The following is a 22,493-nucleotide window of genomic DNA, read 5'->3' as shown; positions in this document are numbered from 1 at the left end:
CTATTAAAATTCCAGCTCGCAAAAATATACCACATCCATCCTTAGTCAGCATTTGCGTTGGTTTCAGTATAGTGTGAATGAAGTCTTTGTGATGGCATGGAGCATGACTGATGGTGCTGTCACACATGTAAAGGAGCGAACAGCAGAAGTCACAGATGTCTTTGTTCTGCTAATGCTAATGCTAATCATCACTAATGCTGGGGAAAGATTCTTAGAACTCCAGAATTCCAGGGATTTAGTTCCACGCAAATGAGCTTGTTACATATCTGCAACCTCTAGAGAAGTGTGTCCCAGGAGTTCAAAGGAAAGTATGACACTTGGGGGTTGGGAAATATTGAAGCTGTCCACACATACAATTCCAAACCCTTTTTTTTATTTATTATTTTTGCATTTGTTTTACACACTTTGTGACACTTAGGTCTGCCAGCTAAACCATACAACAATGATAAAAAATAAAAGCAAACTTGAAGTTAATAAATAGAACTCCTCTGTATAATGTATTCACACAACTGTACAGTCCCATGGGCCATAGGACAATATGACCCTCAATGTCCCATAAATACAGAGCTCCTGTGCAATCTTTTCCTCCACACACCCCGCTGTGACTGTACGCATTAGTCTACATGATCGTGCAACTCTTGGCTCTGTCCTCCCTGAGGGTCGGGGTGGGTTCAAGGGGCGTGTCTTGTGAGCCGACTGGCAGCAGAGGCTGATTAGATATGCGCTTGAGAGCGTGGCGCGAGGAGCTTCTCTTGAGGCTCGGGGCGGGTTCACGTCTGACGGACACGAGCGTGGTGATGTGAAAGACGTCCCGTACGCTGTTCACACACATTCGGGATGAACATTCCACGTATGCAACTGCGCCCAGCTCGCGTGCTCGTAAACTTCCCTGATAGACAGACAGAAAGAAAGAAGTCAGCATCATTGTACTGTGTCAGAACTATCCAGAAGCATTTACTTTCTCATTTCTCTATCAAAAAAAGATCGCAATTTCATTGTCACTCTTGCGCTCTTTAATGTAAACTTTCTTATGGTACTACTTTCCTCGAATAGAGTGCAAAAATAATACCTGAGACTCCTCTAAAATGTCAGTGTTTTTTTTTTCCAATAAAAGGTCAGTAAAAGCACATGAACATATCTAATAGGCCTCACAGCAAATACATGTAATTTTTGCCCATAATGCTTTAGAAATAAAAGTAGTGGGACACAGAGTTGTACCATTTTCACATAAAGTGCCATCATTTTCTCTCATTACAGAGTAGAATTATAGGGAGAACTAGGTGTTTCATAATGAAATGTTGCTACATCGAGTTGACCCGTTTAGAGCATTGACGTAATAGAGGGAACATTTTCTACTAATGTGTAATTATAGAGCTTTCTTTTAGTGTCTGTGAGTGCTTCAATGGTTTCAATCACAAGTTCTGTGATGTTCTGTGACATCAGTATACCGCAGTGTGAGATGCTATACTTCATCTAAAAAATATTTAAAACATGTTTATATAGTCCTTGAGTAAGGTAAATATATTTGGCTTACATAAGAAATGTTTAATTAATCTTAATTCATATCAATTTAGACACTATGAGTGATATTTGTGTTTTTTTATGGTTAGCTTGCTAGCAAACTTCCGACTATGTGTCTGTCTTGTGTTTGTGTAGCAGCAGTTGAGTAAACACTGATGTCCTAACACAATCTTGCTTTTTTTCTTTGTGTTCTAGTCCCCTGAGTGTGTAAACTCACCTGTTCATGAGTGACAGGTATGAGTCTCTGTTTGGACAGTTCTCGTAAGGTGCTGACATCTGTTCTCATATCCAACTTACAGCCAACCAACACCAACTTTGCATTAGGACAATACTCCTGAGCCTCCATCTGCCACTGAAAGAACGAAAGAAAGAATCTGTCACTTTAAATAAGAACATCTATCCACCTACTGACCTACCCACTTACCTACCTATTGATCTAAACAAGCTTTCAAAAGTTTGGGGGCATTTAAAAAACAAAAAGGAATTACAGTAATACTTGTATTCAGCAAGGATACACTCAATTGATAAAAACAAACAGTAAAGATTTTACATTGTTACAAACGATATCTATCTATCTATCTATCTATCTATCTATCTATCTATCTATCTATCTATCTATCTATCTATCTATCTATCTATCTATCTATCTATCTATCTATCTATCTATCTATCTAAAATCTTACTTTCCTTCCTTATCAATCTATCATATTACTTTCCTTCCTTATCAATCTATCATATTACTTTCCTTCCTTATCAATCTATCATATTACTTTCCTTCCTTATCAATCTATCATATTACTTTCCTTCCTCATCAATCCAGTCATATTTGTACAAACCCCATTGCAAATCAGGTTTGAAAATGCAACTGGTCAGCAACTGAAAATGCAACTTTTAATGATTTCTGCTGTCTCTAAATTATACAACTCCTTTATGGGAAGCATCTTTAGTACTTATTAGTACACCCTTTTGCTGTTATGACCTGCTGCAAACGAGATGTATAACCAGACACCAGCTTCGGGCAGCGTTTCTGAGGAATCTTAGCCCATTCCAGATGAGCAATGGCCACCAGAAATTTCCTATGGGGTTCAAGTCAGGTGACTGTGATGGCCACAGTAGACTCTTACAGACCTTGGTGGAATTTAAGGTATGCTTGGGATAATTGTCCATTTGTCCTTTTGGAAGGTCCAATGAAACCCAAACTTCAGAGCATCACTGAATCCCCACCATGCTTAACTGTAGGCAGAGTGTTCATTTCAGCTTATGCTTCATTCTTCTTCCTCCAGACATACCTCTGAGACGTAGGGCCGAAAATTAAAAAAAAAATTTCGCTCCACAGAACAGCATCCCAAACCTTCTGTGGCTTATTTAAATGATTTTGAGTACTTTTCTCGTGCTTTTGGGTCAGTAGTGGTGTACATTTTACAGTTTACTACGCACCTTACTATGCAAGCTAAAACCTCAATGCCTGTTGCTAATGTTGTCATGATACCAAAATTATGATTTCGATACAATACCAGACTAAAATACCTCGATACCGATTCGATACCACAGGAAAAAAACGAAAATAGTAAAATAAAAAAACATAAAACTTGACCATCATGTTCCTGCCCTGCTTTTTGACCATTTCCCTCCCCTTTATTAAATAAAATAATAATAATTGCATGCCAGTGTGTACGTCCTTTCAGAGATGACATTATTATCAATCATGCTAACATTCGCTAACCTTTCACAATTCTGAACAGGTTGGGATGACCAAAATCTTATTTCAAGATACAAGTCATTTAATATTTTTTAAATGTAATTTAATAATTACATTATATATCCATCCATCCATCTTCTTCCGCTTATCCGGGGCCGGGTCGCGGGGGCAGCAGTCTAAGCAGAGACACCCAGACTTCCCTCTCCCTAGACACTTCCTCCAGCTCTTCCGGGGGGACACTGAGGCGTTCCCAGGCCAGCCGGGAGACATAGTCTCTCCAGCGTGTCCTAGGTCTTCCTCGGTCTTCCTAGGTCTTCCTCCCGGTGGGACGTGCCCGAAACACCTTCCCAGGAAGGCGTTCAGGAGGCATCCGGAACAGATGCCCGAGCCACCTCAGCTGACCCCTCTCGATGTGGAGGAGCAGCGGCTCTACTCTGAGCTCCTCCCGAGTGACCGAGCTCCTCACCCTATCTCTAAGGGATCGCCCAGCCACTCTGCGGAGAAAGCTCATTTCGGCCGCCTGTATCCGGGATCTTGTTCTTTCGGTCATGACCCAAAGCTCATGACCATAGGTGAGAGTAGGAACGTAGATTGACTGGTAAATCGAGAGCTTCGCCGTTCTTCACCACGACAGACCGGTACAACGACCGCATTACTGCAGCAGCTGCACCGATCCGTCTGTCAATCTCCCGTTCCATCCTTCCCTCACTCGTGAACAAGACCCCAAGATACTTGAACTCCTCCACTTGAGGCAGGAACTCTCCACCAACCTGAAGTGAGCAAGCCACCCTTTTCCGACTGAGGACCATGGCCTCGGATTTGGAGGTGCTGATTCTCATCCCAGCCGCTTCACACTCGGCTGCAAACCGTCCCAGTGCATGCTGAAGGTCCTGGTCTGAAGGGGCCAACACGACAACATTATCCGCAAAGAGCAGAGATGAAATCGTGTGGTCCCCGAACCTGACACCCTCCGGCCCCTGGCTGCGCCTAGAAATTCTGTCCATAAATATTATGAACAGAACCGGCGACAAAGGGCAGCCCTGCCGAAGTCCAACATGCACCGGGAACAAGTCTGACTTACTGCCGGCAATGCGAACCAAGCTCCTGCTCCGGTCGTATAGGGACCGGACAGCCCTTAGCAAAGGACCCCGGACCCCATACTCCCGGAGCACCCTCCACAGGCCGCCTCGAGGGACACAGTCGAATGCCTTCTCCAAATCCACAAAGCACATGTGGATTGGTTGGACAAACTCCCATGAACCCTCCAGCACCCTAGAGAGGGTATAGAGCTGGTCCAGTGTTCCACGGCCGGGACGAAAACCGCACTGTTCCTCCTGAATCCGAGGTTCTACTATCGGCCGTAATCTCCTCTCCAGTACCCTGGCATAGACTTTCCCGGGGAGGCTGAGAAGTGTGATCCCCCTGTAGTTGGAACACACTCTCCGGTCCCCCTTCCTTAAAAGAGGGACCACCACCCCAGTCTGCCATCCCAGAGGTACTGTCCCCGACCGCCACGCGATGCTGCAGAGACGTGTCAGCCAAGACAGCCCCACAACATCCAGAGACTTGAGGTACTCAGGGCGGATCTCATCCACCCCCGGTGCCTTGCCACCGAGGAGTTTCTTGACTACCTCGGTGACTTCAGCTTGGGAGATGGACGAGTCAACCTCCGAGCCCTCAGCCTCTGCTTCCTCAATGGAAGACGTGATGGCGGGATTGAAGAGATCCTCGAAGTATTCCTTCCACCGTCCAACGACATCCCCAGTTGAGGTCAACAGCTGCCCACCTCCACTGTAGACAGCGGTGGTAGGGCACTGCTTCCCTCTCCTGAGTCGCCGGACGGTTTGCCAGAATCTCTTCGAGGCCAGCCGATAGTCATTTTCCATGGCCTCTCCGAACTCCTCCCAGGCCCGAGTTTTTGCCTCCACAACCACCCGGGCTGCAGTTCGCTTGGCCTGCCGGTACCCGTCAGCTGCCTCAGGAGTCCCACAAGCCAACCAGGCCCGATAGGACTCCTTCTTCAGCTTGACGGCATCCCTTACTTCCGGTGTCCACCACCGGGTTCGGGGATTGCCGCCTCGACAGGCACCGGAGACCTTACGGCCACAGCTCCGAGTGGCCGCTTCGACAATGGAGATGGAGAACATGGTCCACTCGGACTCAATATCTCCAGCCTCCCTCGGGATCCGGTCGAAGCTCCGCCGGAGGTGGGAGTTGCTCTCTGACAGGAGACTCGGCCAAACGTTCCCAGCAGACCCTTACAGTACGCTTGGGTCTGCCCGGCGTCTGTCCAGCTTCCTCTTCCGCCATCGGATCCAACTCACCACCAGGTGGTGATCAGTTGACAGCTCCGCCCCTCTCTTTACCCGAGTGTCCAAGACATACGGCCGCAGGTCAGATGAAACGACCACAAAGTCGATCATCGACCTACGGCCTAGGGTGTCCTGGTGCCACGTGTACTGATGGACACCCTTATGCTTGAACATGGTGTTCGTTATGGACAAACTGTAACTAGCACAGAAGTCCAATAACTGAACACCGCTCGGGTTCAGATCAGGGGGGCCGTTCCTCCCAATCACGCCCCTCCAGGTTACACTGTCGTTGCCCACGTGAGCATTGAAGTCCCCCAGTAGAACGACGGAGTCTCCAGTCGGAGCACTTTCTAGCACCCCTCCCAGAGACTCCAAGAAGGCCGGGTACTCTGCACTGCCGTTTGGCCCGTAGGCACACACAACAGTGAGAGACCTATCCCCGACCCGTAGGCGCAGGGAAACGACCCTCTCGTTCACCGGGGTAAACTCCAACACATGGGGGCTGAGCTGGGGGGCTATAAGCAAACCCACACCAGCCCGCCGCCTCTCACCATGGGCAACTCCAGAGTGGTGAAGAGTCCATCCTCTCTCAAGGAGTGTGGTTCCAGAGCCTAAGCCGTGCGTAGAGGTGATACCAACTATCTCTAGTTGGAACCTCTCAACCTCACGCACAATCTCAGGCTCCTTCCCCGCCAGCGAGGTGACGTTCCACGTCCCTAGAGCTAGTTTCCGTGTCCAGGGATCGGGTTGTCGAGGCCCCCGCCTTCGACTGCCGCCCGATCCTCTCAGCACCGGTCCCTTATGGCCCCTCCTGCAGGTGGTGAGCCCACGGGAATACATTACATTATATATATTTAATTTAATTTTATATTTGTTATTAAAAATAAGCAAAAAAGCTAATTACAAACAACAAATACTATAAGAGACATAAAATAAACCGTGCTTAATTTCTTTTTTGAATTCTACTGTTAAATAGACCTGTAGCTGAAAAAAATGAAGTCTTCACTCTATAAATTGACCTATTCTTAATAAATAGATTGAATGTATTCAGTCAGGCATTAGGTGATTGTCTCTTTTCTTTTGTTGTAGGATTAACATTAATCACACAGAATATTAGGCTGTGTACCCAATACGTACCCAATACATTGGAACACATACGATTTCTTTTTACAAACGGTTTACGTTCACTTAAGACATAACATACCCGACTGTGTTTACGTGAATACTCGCCAGGACGTGCATTTTTACATAGAATTTTGACTATTCAAACCTAATAATCAACAAAAGAGAACTGAAGTCTCGATCGCATTCTGTCTGAAAGGCGTGCGCGCACGCTACAGGTCTGAGCCCGGCAGCGCGAGCACGTCCCACTCTTTATTTTCCCATACATGCAAGTTTCTTGGTTAAGTGCTGCGCGTATATATTTTACTGTTCTGCTTCCGTTGTTTAGTGAATGTAAACAGTGAAAGCAGAGCTCTGCACACACATCCTGACTCCGGCTGTCACACATCGACGCTAATAAAGTAATACTGCTCTTATTATTTAGTGTTGCCACTCTTAAAGTACTGGTACTAATACAATTTCATATCGAACCGCTTTTAATAGCAGGGTATGGCGATACATCTCTAGTGCCAGTATATCGTCCAACACTAGTTGCCACCAATTCTTGCTGCAGGTCAAAATCACTTTAACTTTCTCTTAACTTTTTGGGCCATTCTTTTGACTTATCCATATTTCTAACATGCAGTCAAACGTGACACTCTATAAAGCCAGTTCAGATATTTTACGTGTTATAGCTCAAGCACACCTGGTGCAACTAATGAAGCCCTTGATTTGCTGCATCGGGTTGAGACAACACCTGTTTTGCAGATTTGTGCTGTTGTGACTCGGGATTCTTTTCAGGGGGTCAAATCGTTTTGAGACTGCAGAAGTCATTAAAAGTTGCACCGCAAACAACTGAAAGTCTGTAAATATTTCCAATAAACCTGATTTGCAATGGGGGTTGAACAATTTTGTATAGATTTCAGTATTTAAAGTTTGGGAATAATATTTAAATATTTTATTTAGTTTTTTAGCCAATACTTGCAATAGTTGTTTATGCTGTAATACAGCGAGCTTGTGTGGTACATTGTTTTTCTCCTTTGCTGTCATTTATGTGTGCATAATGAGTGAATAATGTAGTTGTGTGTGCATGAGAGAGAGAATTAGGAAAACAATTTGACCAGCTATTGTCTGAATACTTACAAACACTCACACTCATACACATTCAAATAAAATTAGACTATATTTACACCAGTTTTTCCCAATTATCTATACAGGAAAGTAAAGATTTTTGCATAGAATTTGCATAGAAAACAACAACAGCTTCAAATCTCCTTTTACACCAGTGTAACTTGAAATGACCCAGACAAGGCCCTTTTCAGGAACATTCCTGATAATGCAGAACCATCCAGAGCCAGTTATTCAGACAGCTTATGTGTGAGCATGCATGGTGCATGTGTGTATTCACCAGCCCCTGCAAAGGTTCAGCAATCTCAGCTATGGCACCATTTCACAGGTTCTGAATGTGTTCAACCATCCATCAAACAGCACTGTGATCTTTAACCTTAAATGCCACCGTTAACCGGCCAATCGGAGGTCACCGCCTGCCTCTCAACATTCCACAACAGCCTTTAGCTCCGCCCCTGTGGCCTCAGAGGTGAGATGCTGAAATGTAACAGCATTCAGTGTGTCTGGTGTGGCAGGGTTAGCATTAGGACAGTTAGAAAATGAAAGGCATTTAGACGAATTTTGGGATAATTACATCAGATTAAACCACTCTCTGATAATTAAAAAAAGAAACCCATATTCATTACCCATTCAAAGGTTTGGGTTCTGTCTTTGAAAGAAGTCTCTAAGGCTCACAAAGGCTGCATTTATTTGATCAAAATGCAATATAAACAGTAATATTGCGAAATATTATTACAATTTAAAAGAACTGTTCTCTATTTTAATATATTTTCAAATGTAATTTTTAGCAGTCCTCAGTGTCACATGATGATGCTGTTTTGCTGCATTTCTTATTATTATCAATGTTAAAAATATTTTTGTGGAAACCATAATACATTTTTGTTTTGTTCTTTGGTAAATCGAAAAACAGAATTTATTTCAAATATAACTCTTTTGTAAAATTATACATATCTTGATAACAGTCACTTTCAATCAATTGAATGTGTCCTTGCTGAATAAAAGTATTAATTTCTTACCATTCAAACTTTTGAATGGTATACCGTTACTGTGATATAAATATATGTGACATTTGTTCATACTGCCCACTCTTCTTCCTACATCATCCGAATATCTTTTTCTCACCAGACATATATAGACTTAAAGTTGAAAAACACACTTAAACCTTTCAGCGCTAGGCTCACACCCTCATCACCACATAATTGCTGGCATCTGTGTTTAGGTAAAGCTTGTATTTTTGTGTAAATCCACAATGCCGTCATCCGCCCACAAACAAAAACCTCTCTTAGTCAACAGTTACATTGTGTTTCAACAGTGAGAGACTAACGCTGCAAGTATCTGAGTGTTTACAACTAAAACTAATAATGCCATTCCAAAATGCACTTTTGCAAGTACATACGTTTTTAGTAGGGGTGTAACGGTACATGTATTCGTACCGGACCGTTTCGGTACAGGACTTTCGGTACGGTCAGAGCCCGTCTACGGAGAGCCTGTTCACTCCCTATTAAGTCCTATTGTACCGAATTTTGGTTGTAGTTCCACCAGAGTTCCACTGGGGGCGATCACCCCCGAGTGCAAAATGAATGGGAGTCTATGGGGCTAGACGGCTAAATTTGTCTCTTTCAGCCGATTGCCGTTGAGAAATCTCAGATTTGATTGTAGGTTTGGCAAGTTCAACATGGGTTATAGGTCGAAAATTGAATGAACGAGTACTTATGTCCTTTCGATTTCTTACAGGTTGAGTTGTTGTTGCTCATAACACGCTAGCATTCTGCTAATGAACGCTGATTGGTCAGTGAAGGACTGGTTACGACCAGAGATACCGCTTGATGGCATCATGGCATCCGAAGCGGGAACAGAATGTATTCTAGCAGAAACTCTTCTAGCACGTGTGTTTACCTGTGTCGGCTGTGCTGGCGATGCCTCGAGAGAGAATAAAGTGCAGAGCGCGAAAGCACCACAGTGACTGAATGATTGCCGTAAAGCAGCATCTCTGGTCGTATGATGTGTATGACGTCATTGACATTTTGAAAGACTTTTTAAAGCAAATAAGTGACTCTAAAAAATCTAACACCCAGCAATGTGCAATTTCTTTGCATCTCCTTTCGAATACAACATTCAAATTACTAGACAAAAATTATATCTTGAGAAAAGTGGATTTTGAGGGGTATAGCTCCATAGACCTCCATTCATTCTGCACTCGTCCTGTGAGCGCCCTCATATGGAATCAGAGTGGAACTGCAACCAGTCAGAAGCCGGAAGTGTAGTGAGAGTGAACCTTCTCCCCTTATTAGACATTCTCTGGTACGGTGCACATGTGCACCGAATGCAATCTTTCACGTAAATTAGGCTAGTTTTGTGTGCGGAACATACGTCAATTCCAAGTTTCCACACGAACATATTAAGTGTCGGAAGTCTCCGCGTTGCACTGATTAAATCTGATTAATCGTTTTTGTGATTCAAATACATGTAAAATATTACCATAACATCGGTCTTCCTGTGTGCGGAAATTTGTTTACGTCGCTGTGACAACGAAACACGTGCAAGCGCGCCTGTGTTAAGAGCGCTGATGCGCTCAAAAAAAAAAAAAAAAGAGCGCTGCTGCGCTCATCTGTGGACATTTCCAAATGCCTTTCTGATAAAAGCGGGCTTTCCAAACAAACAAACGTACATGTGTCATTAGTATGAGAAAATGTATGTATCACCACATACATGGCACACTTGCTTTAGCCCAGCCTCTCGCTAGCTAGCGTCATGGCCAATATTGGTTTGAGAGTATTTTATTTAGTGGAGAACTTTGCAGCAGTATTTTATTTCTTATTCTTTTTTATTTTATATATTTTTTATTTTTTTAGTATAACGTTATATTTTATTAAAAAGTGTGTTTAAAAAAAGTGTAAACAAATTGTTAAAAAAAGTTCATAATAAACAACCAGCAGTTTGTTTTGCATTTCTATCCCTTACTGTACCGAAAATGAACCGAACCGTGACTTTAAAACCGAGGTACGTCCCGAACCGTGATTTTTGCGTACCGTTACACCCCTAGTTTTTAGGATGAGAGAAAAGAAGAAAGGAGATTCTGACCTTCTTAGGGATGCTGTCCAGCGTCTCGGGTCTACTGATATCAAAACAGATGAGCACAGCATCACAGTCCGGATATGCAAGCGGTCGTACATTATCATAATACGAGGACCCTGCGGAACACAAGCACAGTGAGGGGTCAGGAGAAAAACGCTTCATTAGAATAAAGCAGATGCTCAAATCAAAGAGCGAAACACTGCTAATGGTGTTCGCGAATGCTGTGGCACGTACAAATTATGAACAGTGGGTCATACAGCAGGGCAGATGATATAAAAGAATGATGTTTCTCCAGTGGTGAGTGCCTGAGCAGGAAGAGAGAGGTCAGTTTGATTCCAGCACAGTCATTTCTTTCTTTTTGGCTATGTTCAAAATAACATTTTAACATTAGCGTCCACACTGCTCATAATGTGTGTATATTGTGCACATTATGTAAATGTTTTTAAGCCTCCCATTGTCAAAGGGTTCGGGGCAACATTCCTGGTTTACCCATTATTTCCCACAATGCAATGTGGCTAACTTGACACCATTTCCATTTTCCAGTGTAATTGAATGAATTAAAAGTAATACAGCAAATATTTTTTTATGTCTCTGTTTTTATGCATTAAAATTAAAATTTTACACAAAATACAAATGCTAAATAATTGGTTTTATTTCCAGTAAAATAAATGAACAACACCACTAATGAAATGTATTTGAGGTCATTATCAGTGTTATTTTAGTATCAATGAGATACTAGTTTTTATTTATTAAAACTAATATAGTTTTTATTCATATTTTGAATTAGTTTTTATATTTTCCCAATTTATTTACATTTTAGTTAAGGCTTTTTTTGTGTATTTTTGAAATCTTTTTAATATGTCTATCTCTATATATTATTTTCTACTTCCGTTTTAGTTATTTTTAGTACATTATTTTGTTTATTTTATTCCAAGTAAAAAAAGGTTTTAGTTAACTATAATAACCCTTTTCCATAAACTCTCTCTCCGTGGCTTTCTTCTCCATGGAAAACTGACACTGCTTACTGTGCAGTATATACTGCTTTCTATTTGCAACATTAGTATATTACAGTAGAATATTAGCACGGTATTATATTGTTGTCACCTGACCTCACTGCATTGTGTGTTTAATTTAGTGGTGTCCAGTTATAATCAATCACTAGTAGATACTAGTAGAAGTATATCAAAATCATAGTTATATTGTTTCCAGATCATTTGTGATGTTGGAAATAGAAGATAAGCAAATTTAGGTCATAGCATTGTGGTATACATATCGAAAATTTGCATAACATGCACACTATACATACTTACTGCCACTGTCTACCACTGCCATACTCTCTGTCTTTCCTGATCTCTCGAACTTTGCATTCATCTCTCACTCTCCTGTCCTTCCCTCAAGTGAGGACACAAATCCAGACATAGACAGTGAGAGATAGGGAGGGAATGAGAGAGGACGTGTGAGAGTGACAATGAGTGTTTGAAGCGCTGATCAAAGCTATCAGTTATTATGGGCTGGCCTCAGGAGTCACCCTATGAGCTACGTGTCCCACAATCCTCTCTGGCAGATCTGTCAACCACAGCCACGAAAAGATGGTTGAATCTAATTTCTTGGATGAGAATGGAAATAAGGATAAGAAGAAACTAATAAAATTGTAAAGAGAAAGAGGCTGGAATGGAAAGAAAGGCTGATATTGCTTGTTTGTTGTTTGTCGCCATGTTGAGTGTGCTAGTCCACAGGGACACTTTTTCTGTTCTCACTACAACAGCTTCTAAAATACACTTGCTTACTTAGCTGTTTAAATGAGGACACACTATAGACTTATATAGTTTATTTTTATGTAATGCCCATAATAATCAGCCAAATCCTAACCCTACTTCTCTAGAAGAAAACTTTTTTTTAAATAATAATAATGGTAACACTTTACAATAAGGTTTCATTTGTTAACATTAGTTAAGTATATTAGTTAACATAAACTACAACATTTATTAATTTTAGTTATTGTTAATCTCAACATTTACAAATACATTATTAAAATACAAAGTTAATGCACTGTGAACTAACAAGAACATTATTATTAACACATTGTTCAAAACATATAATTCTCAAAACAAATTTCATATTTTTCCGTCATTGTCTTGTGATGAACGAAAACATGTTCTATCATAGTAGCTCAAAATTGATCAGAAATTACTACTCTGCTTTGCTATTTTTTTTTGTTCTTCCTCCTCCTTGCACCCCTATTTTTACAGTTCTGTTACCTGCATCTCACAAACTTGTCCTTTGTCTCTGTGATACTGTAATTCTTATTTTTTGTTGATATGAACCTGCAACCAGTCAAAATCTATTGAGCAGTCAGTACTGTTACAGTAACAAATGGAAAACGCAATGTTCAGGGCCATACAATTTTTTTCACTGTACAGTATACAGCCTACAATGCACTATATTACAGTATACATATTTTTTTGTTGTCGACAAAAATCAAATATTGGTTGTGTCACATCATTTGAAACAGGTTAAATCCATTTTGAGTGGTTGTGTTCAATCAATGCATTGTTGCCACTTGTGTTTACCAGTATGGATGACATGTGCATTAGAGTGCAGAATGTGTTTTGCTGAAAAGTCTAAGTGAGAACTGCAAATTGTGTTTTATCATGTGAAATGGTTTAAGGTATTGACAACAGACTGCACAATTAGCTAAATGAATTCAGGCAGCTGAGAACTTTGTTCAGCCAATGGGTTTTAGTGTTTTAGCAATTGAGAAAAAAATTAATAAATAATAATAATCATACACATAATGTATGCCTTCATAAAAATTATTGTTTATTTTATTAATGATAATGAAAACAAATTATATATAATAATAATAATGTTACCTTTCATAACAGGTAAGATTATTCATATATTATTAGTTGTATTATTATAATTATAAATAATAAACAAATAATAATGTCATATATTATTAATTTCCCTTTTTGTTATTATCATCATCATAATAATACTGTACCCCTTCATAAAAAGGTAAATGTTTCATACATTATTATTATTATCATGAATAGAATAATAATAAAATGTATTTTAATAATTTTCCTTTCATTACGTATGAATGGAATGTCCCCTAAAAGGGACAGTGTTACATTTTATTTATTTATTAGACTTTGCTAAGTTCTTGGGACAGGTTTGTACCCACAGTACGGCTCAGTAAACCCAACACACACACGCACGCACGCACACACACACACACACACACACACACACACAGTGTTTACTGTACAGCTGTGCCGCATCGCAGCCTCTGTGTTTGTAAGTGTGTAAACACTTCTCAGCACTTCTGTTGTCAGTGTCTGTTTAACAATTTAAAGACCTTCTCATTTATGGACACTCTTCTCTGCCTATGCAAAAACATTCACACTATGTTAAAAAACATTCATTTCCTGTCTTGTTTGCAGTGGATGTTATATTATGTTAGAAATCTCTGCCAGTTGTTTTATTTTCTAGACATTATTACTGTGATTATTATGTCTGTAGTGCTAGACATAACTTGCATCTAGTCAAGAACAGTGTGTACATATGAAATGCTGACCTGAATGTTTGCCAGTAAACATTCTCCTCTTCCAGTCCCTAGATTCACCTCTTGCCAGCTGTGCAGCTGTGTGTGTGTGTGTGTGTGTGTGTGTGTGTGTGTGTGTGTGTGTGTGTGTGTGTGTGTGTGTGTGTGTGAGTGAGTGAGACTGAAGCAGAACTCTATGGGATGTCATTACAGATTGTTGAAGATGTAGCCGTAAGCACAAGAGTGTCGGTTAGCTCAGGAGCACCACACATATGCTCACACACACATCCGCAGACACCTCATTAAGACCCATCAGAGACACAGCATGATTACCTGTGTGAATATGTGTTTATGTTTGCATTTTTGTAAATCTAAATGGGCCTAAAGGTAATAAGCAAATAGGCTAAGCATATTCCCTCAATTCAAAAAAGGATAAAGGGATACCGGTAGTTCACCCAAACATTTAAATTCAGTCATCATTCACTCACCTTCATGTCATTATAAGCCTATATGACTTGCATATTTTGAAGAATGTTTTAACTGTTTTTGTCCATGCAATGAAAGTCTACGAGGTTCAAAACAACATTGAATCCCACCACATTTTCTTTTGAATTCCATTTAGCTTAGGAATGACACAATATTTTTCATTTTCCCTTTAAGCTCTATGAACAACATCTGGTCCATGCTGTTGATTACCATTTTCAACTAATTTCTCAGAATGTCACTCAAACATCGCATTAGCAGATATGTGATTAGAATGGAAGTCTTGGGTAAACGTACCACTACAGGCCCATAGACTTCCTTATAAGTGGATTTCTGTCAACACGTAGTTTTTTGGTTTTACCAACTGAGGGACGACTCGATATAACTGAAGGCAAATGCTTAAGAAATCACACACAACATTTAACGAAACAAATCACACTTGGTGAAACAAAGGAGCCTCTCATTACCATTCAGCGTTCTCATTACTCATTTCTCATTAGTCATCAAAGTATTAGTTGCCTTAGTTCTCCAGATGGTCGGGCCAATACTCCCATGTCCCGTCCAGTTACAACCGCAAATTCACTTTACACAATCATTCATTACAAATCAACACAACAGTCAAACAAATGAAGATTTATTCATATGTTTACATAATTTTGTAGCACTTAAAGCTAATCCTTTTTATGTCAAAATACTTAATGTGCCATTTATAAAAGTGTTGTTGTTATTTAAACTTAACATTTGTCAAGAAAAAGATTGTGTAGCTGATTCTACTTCTGGCACATTCATCATGCTGGAGATGGAAGGTCAAGTCAAGCGCATTGCATTGTGGGATACAGTATTTCATGCAGTTTGCCCTGTTGCATCCTACACCATTTTTTCCGATTGTAAAATGCCATCTTGGTATTCTATGCATACACAAATCTGAATGCTGTATACGTACTTCAGTATGTAAGAGTAGTATGCAAGTAGTATGTAAATCTTAGAGTAGTATGTTCGTATGCATTTCCAAACATTTGCTGTTGTTTTTGCGACACATCTGGTGGCGAAAGAGATGCAGAAAGCACCTTTAATGCATGTGACCATACATAGGGCCATACTTTTGTTATGTTTGCCTTAAATCTAGTCTCCAAGTTACACCAACTTGTGCATCATTTTATGTTATTTGGTAAGACATTATTGGCCAATTAAGTATATCTAAATATACATATACTTTTGCACACATAGCCGCTGGGTGCCTGGCTGTTGTCAAGAGGGCTTACTGACACCACTTTTAAACAGTGATAAAGTACACAACCAGTTGAACTTCATTATCATGCTGAAACATGGACTCTCGTGTCCCAGACTGTGTATAAGAGCACTTACAGTAAAGCGAAGATTTACTCTCGACAGGGTTACAGTCTGACCCCGGCACAACCCTACAGACCAACAACAACAGTGGGAGAGGAAAACATTCCCATAGCAACTTAAAAATGGAGATGACAAGAAAAGAAATTCCCATAAAGGACTTTTATAGCAGGGTGAGGCCTAGAGCGGGGGATTTATGGGTCACGCTTGCTGAGAAACCCCTGAAGTGTGTGTCAGGACGAGTGTGTGTCAGCAGTAGTGTAGCTTAACACCAAGTGTGCTACAATCCACACTGGTAGCACTGTCCAAACACACATGCACAGCCCTGAACATATTACTTGAGTTCTGGCTAACTTGTTGGCTTGTTTCAAAGAAGAGAAGCTAGAATCCACACAAAGCCATTTATATTACACATCTCACTCAGAGATACAGTCCAGAACTCAAAAGCAATATAACAGGATCATATCCTACTCTAAAATTCATAAACACTGTATTGTCTATTCTTGTGTATTGTTAAATCAAAGCAGTGAGAGTTCTGCTACCACCCCAGCGAACCAAAGAGCCATTTTCAATTACTCAAATACAAAAACACAAAAGGTCGGCCAGGCCATGGGAGCGGTCGGCAGTCAGCAGGGACAGGAATGAACCGCGTCCATGCACAGACTAGACTGGCACCAGGATTTGTTAGAGTAGAATGTTTGCTATTGCATCTATCTGTCTATCCATGAGGAGGTTTCAAAATGTACACTCCCGGACTGTCCTAATCAGTCTGACCCCCCTAGAGAGCACAATGTATAAGTCACAGTAGATCACTGGCTATGTTTGGAGTGGAATACTAGTATACTACCTATTGCATACTGCCTAATATACTGTAATATGGATGATTTAATGTATATATTTATTATATAGAATATATTTATTATTACATATGTGGAATGTAGGCCAGTGTGTGCCTGTATGTGTTATGTGAATGTGGAACATTGTACTGTACATGATCATTGTAGTTGACTGTATTACACGCATGTTTTTTTTAAGCGAGTGGTGTGAAATTATCATGCACATTTCAAAAAAGAGTCACAAAAATTATCAAATTGTTAAAAACCAGTGATATTACTACTGCCAAAGCCGCTTTAAGGCAAGCTTACAAGGTTAGCAAAAAATAGCGTAACACTGTGGTATGCGGAGATAGAGGCTTTCTTTTTAAATAGATGTCAATGGAGGAGAGGCTTCACTACGCTGAATAAACCGCTTTTGTGAGGAAACAGCTTATCATTTAATGAATCGACAGCCTCTCGGCTAATCTTCAACATGTTTGCTCTTAAACATTGGTTTTGAATTTATCTATTTTTAGACTTGACACAGAGAAAACAGTGGCGTTTCATAAGAGAAGTCACGGACAATTGCACAACAGGTAGGATTCAGTTGACGGCACTTCTCATTCATTTCTATGGAATCCGCAAACAGTGACTGACTGTCGCACAACTCTGAGCGAAATTCAATGACGTTAAGGCTGTCATTTGATTGGTTATCAAGTCACACGTGATCTAAGTTACAATGTTTTCCAATATTGGAGCCATGGACCATCGTATCTTCCAATAATAAGACCATCTCTGCTTCTGGTTCAGGTCAAGTGCAGTGCATTGTGGGATACCGTATTGTGAACCATGTGCTCTGTTGTATACTGCAGTTTGGTAAATGTAGTAGGTCAGTCGTGTGTTTTGATGATTTCTCAAAAATAAGTAAATACAATTTTGCCTACTACGCACCTTATTTTTCACATAAGAGTGGAGAGTGGGCACGGCCATTGTAATTTGAATGTGTCGAGAGACTTCCAGGCTTATCCACTGTTATTTTAGCTGTACAAAAAAACGGTCCATTATGATTTTGCAAACTGCTACTTGTTTTTGAATATTTTTGTTTAATATCGTAACCATCAACACACTGGTTTGTAGCGCATATTATTTTACCATTTGCAGCATTTTGTTATTCTTTTAGTTGTTTACCTATAGCGGCAAATTAATTGGAAGTCTTGGCACATTCACAGAAAATAGCTTACTTCCGTGATAAAAAATATGGTGGAAAAAAACGGCAGTACATTACGTATAGGGATCTCCCAGTCACGTGACCCCTAGCCGCGTGTCAGCCATTTTGACGGAATACATCAGCTACTCAGTGGCAATGCATCTATTATTAGGGGTGTGTAATATATATTATTAGTATATTATTATTATACTAATAATATTATTATTTTATAATTAGCCTAAATATTGCAATACTTTGCACTACAGTATTGATATAATTGCATGCGCAAAATATCTCGATATTGAACAGAATCTATTTTTTCCCCCCCACCACTATTATTATTAGCGCAGCGGCCGTCAGCTAACTCTTCACATCATGTCACCGCACTTATTAGCATCACAAAAAGATACAAGAGGAAGATAAAGGAATTAGGAATCATATGAAGCACCACAAGTTCTTTTTACAGGCATTAAATGTGTAGAAAAACTTCCTGACATTGAGTTCGGTGACATTTACTGCTACCTTATTCACTTCCCATCACGCTAACGCTACACCGGAGCTTCATTAAAAGCATACAAAAGCTTAACATTAGCAGGCTATCGGTATCACGAGTGCGGATGGGTCAGCAACTCTTTGATTTGGACGCCAGCGGGGAAGGATTATTCAATCATCACCGCAAAAGTTGGTCAATGTATTTTTATCACCAAATTATAGTGACGTTACCTGTAATAATCTTTAAACTGAGTTTACAGGGGAAAACACAAAACAAAATCACCTGTTTATTGCCACCAACCACTTGTTTCTCCGTTTTATTTCTTTTGGGATACGGTACAAAGATATTCCTTTTGTATGATCACGTATCTGATCGCATCCGACTGCACGGCATCGCTCGGGCATGATAGGAATATATTTCGCGACGAGCTGTAGTAGTATCACCGGCGGTTTAGCATTTTCTATTCCGTCAAGATGGCTGCTCCAAATAGCGTGACGTCACGCGTGACGTCCCTATAGCATACTATTCAGACAATGGTTTTATTTGATGCCATGCCAGATCTTACCTGATGTATCCCACATGTTCAGCTCGATGCGGTGCTTATCGATCTCAAAGCTCGCAGTGTAGTTCTCAAACACCGTGGGCACATAATTCTGCAATGAAAAATCATATTACTGGTAAATCATTTTAGTGGACTATGACAGTACATCAATCAACTATTAAAGTCGCCATGAAACAGAAGTTGCTATAGTCTTTTCTTTCCTATTGTGCTAATTGTGGTGAAAAGGCTTCTCAAACAAGAAAAGAATTGATTAGATGGTTGTGGTTTGCTATTGCTGTGATGTCATGTGAGTGACAGGTTGCCCCGCCCTCACATCATCAGAGAAGACATGTAACAGCAATTTTGATTTCATGGTGACTTTAAAATAGCTTACTTTTTGAACAAAGTTTTGTGTGATCTACTTGCGAGGTATGCATATAAAAATAAAACAATAAATTATGACAGTCTATGTTTTATCCGATACGAATCCAACCTCGCGCAGCCTACGGTTTAGTCATCTATTTTTTTCTTAATACTTTTTTAACTAGCCTAAATAAATTGCATAGATTGGTCTAATTTGAGAAGTAAACGTAAAATGGATCATCCATTGGCTAACGTCGACTTGGTCAGACTAGTTCTTAAATGTCTTAAATCGCTGTGTTTATGCAACTGGCCCTAACTTGCAATCTAACCTTAATAGTTTTGTAGTGAAATGTTATTTGAAAAGAATCACGAACAGTTTCACTTCAGCGTCTCGTGCCATGAACGCCGTGCCAAGTTAAAAACCCTTTTTCTATGCAGTTGCGCTCCAGTGCGACATGATGAACGGCACAATGACTTGAATCGCATAATTAAATCAACTTCAATGCAAGATGTTAATTGGTTTAAAACAGACATACAGACAAACAAACAGCCACTCCGACTGTTGTCATCACTCCACTCGTCTAATTTAGTAACTTATTTTCTGTTTTTATAGTAATATGACATTCATGATAAATGATGGGTTCACCTCTGGGTAGCTGTCCTTGGCGAACACATGCAGCAGCGCTGTCTTTCCACACTGAGTGTCACCGACCACCACGATCTTACAGCGACTGCACTGTCCTTCCATCATCACTATCAGCACTGTCCTAGCGCTTAACCAACACCATCCGCTGCCTGATGACGGAGCTTTATAACGCAGAATGAATGATTCAGAGTGAGTCTGTCTGAGCGGACGGTATGTGCCTGGGAGAGAGTCCACTCACACTGGGGTGGCGCGCGCCCCTCCCCGCCCGTCCTCCTGTCAGTCTCCTGGTTCCCACGGTGACACCACGCGCTGAGTCTCGCGCGTCACGCGCCTCGTGCTCGCTCTCTCTCTCTCTCTCTCTCTCTCTCTCAGCTCTGAGACCCTTGATTTCTATAGTCTATCTACTGACACGTTTCCGATCTAGCCTTCCTAACTTACTGACTGAGGTTTGGGCATGGTGTAAATTAAACGACCCCTCTGGCTCGTGTATGGAAATCGTTAACGATGTGATTTAACGCATCACTAGATATCGTAAAAATTTCAAATATCAATCATGTACTCGGAACATTAGTGAAACTCAGTGAAAAAGTCAGAAAGTGTTAGCCTATAACTTACCTGAATAAAGAGAGAGAGAGAGAGAGAGAGAGAGAGAGAGAGAGAGAGAGAGAGAGAGAGAGAGAGAGAGACTACGAGTCATCTGAAATCGTGAGTCTTTTTGTCTATCTCTGATTAATTGAATTGCTTTTCCCAGCTTTTAGGTAATAACTTCTTCCTAGAACCACAAAAAAAAAAAAAAAAAAAAGAGAGATCAAATGTATATGTGGAGCTGTTGTATTTTCCAGGATATATGGAACTGTTACATTTTTAGTTAGCCTACCGTTTGACTTTGTGTGTGTGTGTGTGTGTGTGTGTTTGTTTTGTTTGAACTTAATAATGTCAGCATAAAGCAAAGGTATTCTCAGTTCTTTGAAAAAGAGTTAAGTTTAACTTTTTAAATAAATGGGCAATCATTCCATCGGCGTAATGAATAGCATATCACAGTTATTTTAATTAGTAATTGCATTACATATTAAAATATTAAAAGTTTACGTTTTTAGTTGCAATGATTTCAAAGTTTTCAATAGCCTTAATTTAAAGTTATGTTTCTGTCAAAGTTAGCAAGTTTGTGGCAAAAATGAAGCAAGTTTGTCATTTCGCATTTACTGTAAAAGTAATGCCGCCATCTTCTGTTTACTGAAGGGATTGCAGATGTTGAGTGTTGTCATACTGTCTATGAGTGTTGTAGACACATGTGCGTTTGACTTTTGAGACTTTCGGTGCACCATAACAGCGGTTAAAATCTGATTGCAAGGGGGACATCTGTGTTTGCTCAGTTTAGTTCACTGCAAGATTACTGCAATAATTAGGGGCCAAGCACTGAAGGTGCGGGCACCTATTGTATCTGTTCCGGTTCTCATTCTTCTTTTTCTTTTTCTTCCGACTGGGCGTCTATGGCAGGGCAGCCCATAGAACCGTTTGCGGGAAACTTATGAAAATTGGCACAGTGATAGAGGACGGCCTGAACTATCACCATAGCAAATTTGGAGTCTCCAACTCATTCCCTCTAGCGCCACCAGCTGTCCAAAGTTTCACTCATGTTTATGCTAATAACTTTTGAACCACAAGGGCTAGAAACAAAATTCTTTTTTCCTCTGATTCCTGAGCTCACGACGATTCGACTGCACCCTATGACGTCATTTTCCGTCATAATAGTTTTCCCGCCATTTTGAATTTTCCGAAAAACCTACTTTTTCGAACTCCTCCTAGGCCGTTGCTCCGAATTTCACGAAAATTTAACCAGATCATCTCCAGACCATGACGACAAAAAGTTATGGAATTACCGTTATAACCGAATAACCGTTCTCGAATACCGCGCAAATAAATTTTACGTAGCGCTTGCGAAAACAGACGTAAGGCTTTATATCCACAACGCTTTATCGGATTCAGACCAAATTTGGTACATGTCATCACAAGCATGACCTGAGGCTACATGCTGCGTTTCGGCGCAGCGCCACCTACTGGTCCGGAGATATGAAGAATTTATGTTTTTGCTTATAACTTCTGAACGGTTTGTCCAAAAATCACAAAAGTGGTCTCGTTAGATTCAGGACGTCATGCTGAGTAGCCTGATATCCAATTTTCCCATATCGGCCATTTTGGCTGTCGGCCATTTTGA

General features: G+C 40.6%; 1 protein-coding gene across 1 annotated transcript; it reads right to left on the bottom strand.

Moving 5' to 3' along the window:
- Positions 1-352: 352 nt before the first annotated feature.
- rnd2 (Rho family GTPase 2) lies at positions 353-21,029 on the bottom strand. Its single transcript, XM_079617752.1, has 5 exons — positions 20,279-21,029; positions 19,294-19,381; positions 10,843-10,952; positions 1,739-1,873; positions 353-889 (listed from the first exon to the last, which is right to left on the bottom strand). Exons 1-5 carry the CDS (start codon positions 20,381-20,383, stop codon positions 620-622), a joined length of 708 nt encoding a protein of 235 aa, XP_079473878.1. The 5' UTR covers positions 20,384-21,029; the 3' UTR covers positions 353-619.
- Positions 21,030-22,493: the final 1,464 nt, after the last annotated feature.

Source organism: Phoxinus phoxinus, assembly GCF_949152265.1.
Source record: "Phoxinus phoxinus genome assembly, chromosome: 1".
Taxonomy (NCBI): domain Eukaryota; kingdom Metazoa; phylum Chordata; class Actinopteri; order Cypriniformes; family Leuciscidae; genus Phoxinus; species Phoxinus phoxinus.
This window is presented reverse-complemented; position numbering and strand designations above follow the sequence as displayed.

Bases quoted from the DNA above. Each gene is read 5' to 3' on its own strand.
- rnd2 (XM_079617752.1), bottom strand. From the start codon at position 20,383: ATGATGGAAGGACAGTGCAGTCGCTGTAAGATCGTGGTGGTCGGTGAC. The intron at 19,382-20,278 runs GTGAACCCATCA...TTTTCATTGCAG, and splicing joins CCAAGGACAGCTACCCAGAG to AATTATGTGCCCACGGTGTT. The intron at 890-1,738 runs GTGAGTTTACAC...TCTGTCTATCAG, and splicing joins TACCTGTCACTCATGAACAG to GGAAGTTTACGAGCACGCGA.